Genomic DNA, 7,765 nt, shown 5'->3' on the forward strand with positions numbered 1-7,765 from the left:
AGGCAGAGGCAGTGTCCCACTGTGGGATCCAGTGGTTCTTCTCTGGCACACACACACAGCTCTTGGAGTAATGTTAATGTCCAATCAGATTCATCCATGCTATCCACAAGGACTGCATTCTTGCCTTGTCTGTGACTGTGACCGTGAGGCCCTGAGAAGGAAGGGACTGTCCCCAGGAGCACCAGCAGTGTCCAGAGACCAGCCTCATGTGGTATAGGTAGGACAGGTCAAAGAACCAGCTTTTGTCCCAGGCTGGTGGTTGCACACAACTTTAATCCCAGAGGCAGGTAGATCTCTGCGTTCAAGGCCAGCCTGGTCTACATAGTGACTTCCAGGGCAGCCTGGGCTACACAAACTCTCCAGGTGGGTGTGTAAAGGAGAAGGTGATTTGCCTCATTCCAGGTGGGCAGAATTCAGCCAAGGAGCTCTGGTGGGGCTGGAATCGCTGCGGCACCCACAGACCCTGGAGTCAGTTAATTACCTATTTGGCTGTCCCCACTGGATACACTGGAGACTCTAATTTGCACGAGTATAGTATGAGAGGACAGAGGTGCTCTCCTCGGATTGTTTCCTAGCCCAGGCTCAATTCAAGTCCTCCATCCTCCTGCATCAGCTGGGTTTACAGGCACTGAACACCATACTATGCTTACTGCTGTGTTTTATTAAAAAAAAAAACGAAGCCAGGGATGTTTGGGGGAGAAGCGTTACGGTGCACGCAGGGGGTGGACGGGGTGCGTCTGCAGGCCCATGCTGAGGCCCATGGTACCCCGAGGTACCAGCCACAGGACGGTACGGTATGGTACAGAGTTTATTTAGGGCATGGGGAGGGGAGCTGAGGAGGTAGTAGAGACAGAGAAAGGCAGTGGGGGTGGGGGTGGGGAGAGAGGCCGGCCATGAACACGTGGACAGAGGGGTAGGGAATGGGAGAGAAGGGATAGAGGGGTAAGAAGTTGAGAGAGCAAAGAAGAGTGAAGGGGGCGGGCGAGCAGCTCCTTTTATAGTGAGTCAGACACACCCGGCTATTGCCAGGTAACTGTGGGGCGGAGCATAAAAGAAACGCCAACCCTAACCATAATTTGTATTTTTTGAGATAAGGTCTCACTTCCTAGCTTGGTCTATAACTCACAATGTAGCCCAGGCTGGCTTTGTATTTCTAATTCTCTTTTTCAGCTTTCTCCAAGAGCTGGGATTACTGACTTGAACCACGTATGGCTTTGCTTTTCCCCTGCCCTCCCTCCGTACCTTCCTTTTATTAGGCTGGTGTGGATCTTGGAACAGCTACAGCTGACCTTAGGTTTCAGGCAATCCTGCCTCGGCTACCCTAGTGCTGGGATTACAGAGGCAAACCACCCGGCTAACTCCACATGCTGGCAGCCAATTCCAACAGGATTAAGTATGCCTGTGAAGTATGTAAATTAGGACTAGAAATCTGCGCTTTTGATTGGGAGGCATATGAAAGGGCGGGGGCTCTGCTTGCATGAGCTGATTGGGAGTGGCACCTGTCTGTCACGGGCGCAGCGGCTGCAGTTTGGCGAGGCACTTCCGGGGTGGCACGCGGCATCCCGGAACTGTGCGAGCCGGTGTTGGAGTTCCAGGCGCGGGGTCTAGCATGTCCGGGCGAGGCAAACAGGGGGGTAAAGTGCGCGCCAAGGCCAAGTCGCGATCGTCGCGCGCGGGCCTGCAGTTCCCCGTGGGCCGCGTTCACCGGCTGCTGCGGAAGGGTAACTACGCGGAGCGCGTGGGCGCGGGAGCGCCCGTGTACCTGGCGGCGGTGCTGGAGTACTTGACAGCCGAGATCCTGGAGCTGGCGGGCAACGCGGCGAGAGACAACAAGAAGACGCGCATCATCCCTCGCCACCTGCAGCTGGCCATCCGCAACGACGAGGAGCTCAACAAGCTGCTGGGCCGTGTGACCATCGCGCAGGGCGGCGTCCTGCCCAACATCCAGGCTGTGCTGCTGCCCAAGAAGACGGAGAGCCAGAAGGTGAAGAACAAGTGAACCGGACGGGTGCAGAGCCCGCCACAGCCCGCAGCCAATAAAGTTGGTGAAAAGCGTGTAATTCGGAGAGCTGTGTAGTCACGGGACCGACGGGGCGCTGGGTGGGGACGAGTCCCAAACTTGAGCGGGACACAGGACACCCATGTGGCCTTGTGCGAGCTGGAGGAACCCAGCGGTGGGTTGGGAGATCCCCCTAGCATCACCGGCCGGAGAAGCGGAGCTAGTGCAGGGGACTACTCTAGAAACTCCCCAGACCTTCTCAGGGAAAAGCGGTAGGGGAGGTATTTCGAGCTGTGAGCAAGAATGGTTGAGCTGTTTGGAATACATGAACTTAGGATCCTTGGTGGGTGCTAGTTGTTTAAGGTAGTATTTTAAGGCAATAGATGTTACGTCTTCGTGATCTGAAGGCCAGCCATCTTCACCTTGCACACTTGTGTTCACTATTCTTTATTATGAAGTAACTTGTGCAATATGGAAGTGAGTCATGAACTTTGCTCTCCGGATGGTGTTGCATAACAGCGGTGCCCTCGGTCTCAAGTAGTGTCTGTTTAGCAGCTCTTAAAACGATTTTCTCTTGTTGCTTACGGTGGTGCAACCCCCTCCCATCCCTGCATTTGGGGAGTAGAACGCCATTCATGGGTACGTAGCGCGTTTGAGGCCATTCCTGAACTACATTAGACCGTGTCTCAAAATATACTTATATTTCCCCTCGAGTTTTAGCTTCAGAACAGTCTACTCTCCAGCATTGATTCTGGAAATCAGCCTGATTTTACTTAAAACCAAACCCGATTTTTAGGCACGACTGTTAAACTTAGCTGGAATCTGGTTTCTTGTTTTCCCATAACTGTTGAGTTGTGTGATGGCACCGTAAGGGAAGGGTCACGTGAATTAACTTGGCGAGAGGAACATCAGGGCCCTAGTAATGGCGATTTTTCCCTTGGCTGTTACATTTCATGCTAAGTGACCATCATTCTGCCCAAAGGATTCACAAAACTTCCCAGGGTAGGTTTCACTCTAGGTTCATTTTTTCCCCCGCTGGGAGTCAGAGTGTTGAAGTCTTCCTCTTCATTTGCAGTATTTTCCCTCGACATTTATTTCATTCCCAGTATCTGTTATGATCTTGACGCCACGTGCTAGTATCTGGGAGGGCACAGCTGTGAATGAGGTCACCTAGCTCCCACTGTCCTGAAACCCACATTTTTTTTTTCATGGTTTCCGAAGACAGCAAAAAGGACAAATAAATAATATATTAACAAATCTGTGTCTTGAGAGTGTTTGGTTTTCTACTGTTTGTTGTAGTGACATCTTGAAAGATGTACAAAGGTTTGTTGCACCTCTAAGAAAGAGGCAGGTTGCTCCCTCTGACACCTGAGGAGAACAGACCCCAGTGGCGGTATGGGCAGTTTCAGGAGGTAAACTGTTCCTAATACAGTTGTTGGGGGACCAAGTTGTTTTAGTACCATGTATTAGCATTAGGTGCTTACATTGAGAAGTTCCATCCACAATGGACTGAGTGTTTGCCTCTGTGACTTAAGCATAAGTAAACATGAGGGGTAAGCATGAGGGGTGAACATGAGGGGTAAACATGAAGGGTGAGATGTGAGCGAAGAATTGGCTCACCCTGTGGGGCTCTTTTGACAGGATCACAAATGTGACCATCGTAGTGTTGCTTGGTGAACCAGTGAATTAAATTGGGGTTCCTTAAAAAAGCATACAGCGCCAGGTGGCGGCGGCGGCGGTGGCGCATGCCTTTAATCCCAGCACTTGGGAGGCAGAGGCAGGCGGATTTCTGAGTTCGAGGCCAGCCTGGTCTACAAAGTGAGTTCCAGGACAGCCAGGGCTACACAGAGAAACCCTGTCTTGAAAAAAAAAAAAAACAAAACAAACTGTACAGCAACACTGGTGGCTGTACCATTGGAGAAAAAAATAGCTGTAGATCCTGGGGAGGAGGGAGAGTGGAAGGGACCTTGTGAGTCCCTTCCTCAGGGACCATAAATCATGGGGTGACCATGACAAGGCAGGTCCTCCAGTGTTGTACAGGTTGCCTGTGGGTTATTGCAGGTACTAAGAGTTGACAAGGACGAGTCCTTTGTCATACCCGTAGGACAGCTTTCCCCAGCAGTAGAAATTTTTAAAGCACTGTAGCCAAGTGTGGTTTAGAACCCAAATTCCAGAACTTGGAAGACTGAGGAAGACTGAGTTCAAGGCCAGTCTGAGATACATGTTCCAGGACTGTTGACATGTTGACACAGGAGACTTGTCTCAAATAAGATTCACTTGTTAGGAGCCGGGTGGTGGCGGTGCACGCTTGTAATCCCAGCACTCTGGGAGGCAGAGGCAGGTGGATTTCTGAGTTCGAGGCCAGCTTGGTCTACAGAGTGAGTTCCAGGACAGCCAAGGCTACACAGAGAAACCCTGTCTCGAAAAAACCAAATCCAAAAAACCAAACCCCCCCCCCCCCAAAAAAAAAAAAGATTCACGTGTTAGAATTAGTTGTGATGTCACTTTGAGCCAGTGCGTGTGCAGGCTGTATCCATGAGTACAGGCTCGAACATCTAGTTTGTAAGTGCTGGTCTTGATATTGAGTCTAATTACTAAAGATAATGAAGCATCTGAAATTACCAACATCATGAAGATAAAAGGACACAGGTGGGAAGACCAAATCCATCTGTCTTGTTCTCGTTCTTTAGCAGTCTTCCCTGGGACTGGAAGAGCGAGATACACACAGGATAACTGCACCCATTTCCACCCAGCCTTCGCTACCGTTGCTCCAGAAAAACTTAGAATCCTTTCAAATACTGAGAGTTGCTGAAGATTGGCAGAAACATTCTGCAAAATCAGGTCAACCTGTGGTCCTTGATAAAGTTCATGAGGTTAATTTAAAGGGCTAATGTTTCATACATGAGACCGTGTGAAGATAGTCTAGGCATTTTTTTTAGTATGGCCTGAAGTCAGACTTTGGATAGATTTATAGTGCTTGGTTTTATTTGCACACTGACACTTCCCTGCAGAGAAAAGCAGTTTACAGTGGGACAGGGTGTAGTGTGGGCAGCATTTGTTTCCCTACAGAGCCGGCTTTGACTTGGGATCCCAGAGAACTGGTCTGTTGAGTTTGGCATTTCTGGAAAGAAAAGGTTCAGTCCATGCTTTAGTTGGCCCTGGCTGACTGGCATGCTAAACCCTTACTCCACACAAATCAGCAGAAGCAAGGTCAGATGCTAAGGCGATTAAGTACACACAAGCTTGATAGAATTGGACTTAGATTCTGCCCTGATTACTTCTCCATTTCCAAAACACCACGACCAAGGCAGTTTAAAAAGAAAGCATTTAGTTGGGGAGTGCTTATGGAGGATGAGTCCATGACCATCATGGTGGGGAACAGAGAGGAAGGCATGTTGCACAGAGAGCTCAGTGGCTGAGAGCTTACATCTGATCCACCAACAGGAGGCAGGAGGATTGGGCCTGGCCTGGGCAGACAAAGTTTCAAAACCCAGAGTGACACACCTCTAGCAAGGTCATACCTAATCCTTCCCAGAAACATTTTTGCCCAACAGAGACCTAGGATTTTAAATACCTGAACCAAGGCGAGCCATTGTCATTCAAAGCACCAAAGGTTTGGAATGTTCCAGTCCCCTGGTTTGGAAACTTATTTTAAGCTCATTCATAACTATTAAGTGGGCTTCTGTTTTCTGTGGCTTGAAGGGAGGCAGGAAGGATTGAAGGAAGCTGAGGGGACTGACTAGACTCAGGAGGCCTTGTGCATGACTGGGGAAGATGGGGAGGCTTAGTGGGGAGGCATCCTGCACTAATGCTGGTTTGCCAACTTGACAACCCAGTGTCTTCTGGGAAGAGGAGCCTCAATTTAAAAAAAAAAATGCGGCCATCGGATTGGCCTGTAGGAGGCATTATCTTGATTAATGGTTGATGTGGAAGGCAGCCCAATCCACTGTGGATAGTGATACCCCTTACCAGATCCTGGGAGGTATATGAAGGGTAGCTAAAGGCCAGTAAGCAGCAACCCTCCATGGCTTCGGTTCCTGTCCTATCTTCCTTTCAGGATGGACTGTGAGCTGTAGGACAAATAAGCCCTTTGTTCTGCAAGCTGCCTTTGGCCTTGGTGTATACCACAGCAATAGCAAGCAAACTGGAACACCACTTACCATGCTCTTAAGTAACATCAAAACATTCATAATCCATTGCTTCACCAAGATGGAAGTGGATGGGATCCTTTCTTTGGTCTGCTGTTTCTGGGTTGAATAGAATTTGCATCTCCAGGTATGCAAATGAGGACACTAAGTTTTTCCCATGTAGACAGGTGTTCAGTGAGCTGAACGTGAGCCTGTGAGCCCCATCTAGTCCACATAGCCAAGCACAGGTCTGTGTCCACAGTGGTTATGTAAGCAGAGTACTTTGGTAAAACCTTAATTATGATCATGACAAGAAACCAAATTAGATTTGTTGGCCATCTCCCTCCTTCCCTACAGATTGAACTGATATATTCAATGTTAGGCTTTATGACTACAATTTTCAAATAAAACTAGCAACACATTTGGAAGTGTTGTTTTGTTAATCAGAAGCTTTTTCGGATAACAGGTAGCAGAAATCTCTCCCCAAAAGAACATAAATTCAGCCAAGAATATTAAAATCATCAGACTCAGACCAAATTGTGGAGAGCAATTCTGTTTATGCAGAAATGTGCTTACCCTGCCAACTGGATGATATAATTATTTCCTTTGTATGAAAATGATCAAATTCATTTGACTTTTCTTAATTACATTGAAACCCCAAACCAAATGGACAATTTAGTGTTTTGTAAGGATGTCTTACTCTGTCAGATTAACAGAACCGAACATACAAAATCTCAACGAAAATCTGAAATCCACCTGAGAACTCAGAAAGCATTGGCCTTAGCATGCCACAGCATTTCTCAACACATCCTCAATGCTCTAGGATTTGCATCTAGAAATGCAGTGGCCAGCAAAGGTGTGCCTTGCATAACCCAGGACACACTTCCTCCAACAAAGCTGGACTCCCAAGCTCCCCCAAACAGCGCCACCAACTGGGGAAAACGTGCCTTGGAAACTCACACAAACCACAACCACAGTTCCCTGGAGTCCCCCATCTCAGCAGACAAAGTGGAGAGAGACACTGTGCACACCTCTGAATTTCTGGGAAGTCAATATAATCTTGAAGGAATTCTTCCTCTTTATCCCTTTAGATTTCAAAGTTACTTTTTACATTTCTAATAAAATCCATTCTTGGGCTGGAAAGATGGCTCAGCAGCTAAGAGCACCAACTGCTTGAAAGTCCTGAGTTCAAGTACCAGCAACCACATGGTGGCTCACAACCATCCATAATGAGATCTGATGCCCTCTTCTGATGTGTCTGAGGATAGCTACAGCGTACTTACATATAATTAAATAGGGGCTGGAGAGATGGTTCAGTGGTTAAGAGCACTAACTGCTTTTCTGAAGGTCCTGAGTTCAAATCCCAGCAACCACATGGTGGCTCATAGCTATCCGTAATGAGATCTGACATCCTCTTCTGGTGTGTCTGAAGACAGCTACAGAGTGTACTTACGTGACAGCCAGGGCTATACAGAGAAACCCTGTCTCGAAAACCCCCCCCCCAAAAAAAAATAAATAAAAAAAAAAAAAAGAAAGAAAAAGAGAGAAATGGCAGTTCCTAAGAACCAACACTACAAACTTGTTTGTTTCTGCCCACAAGCCAGATGAACTGTTTACACATTACCACGAACACAGAAGG

General features: G+C 48.1%; 1 protein-coding gene across 1 annotated transcript; it reads left to right on the top strand.

The window, feature by feature from the left end:
* The first annotated feature begins 1,523 nt into the window (after window positions 1-1,523).
* On the top strand, window positions 1,524-2,060 carry LOC127679356 (histone H2A.J). Its single transcript, XM_052175158.1, has one exon. The coding sequence runs from the start codon at window positions 1,610-1,612 to the stop codon at window positions 1,997-1,999; it is 390 nt and encodes a 129-aa protein (XP_052031118.1). The 5' UTR covers window positions 1,524-1,609; the 3' UTR covers window positions 2,000-2,060.
* Window positions 2,061-7,765: the final 5,705 nt, after the last annotated feature.

Source organism: Apodemus sylvaticus, chromosome 2, assembly GCF_947179515.1.
Source record: "Apodemus sylvaticus chromosome 2, mApoSyl1.1, whole genome shotgun sequence".
In the NCBI taxonomy this organism is placed as follows: domain Eukaryota; kingdom Metazoa; phylum Chordata; class Mammalia; order Rodentia; family Muridae; genus Apodemus; species Apodemus sylvaticus.

Excerpts from the sequence above, each read along its gene's own strand:
- LOC127679356 (XM_052175158.1), top strand. The coding sequence starts at position 1,610 with ATGTCCGGGCGAGGCAAACAGGGGGGTAAAGTGCGCGCCAAGGCCAAG.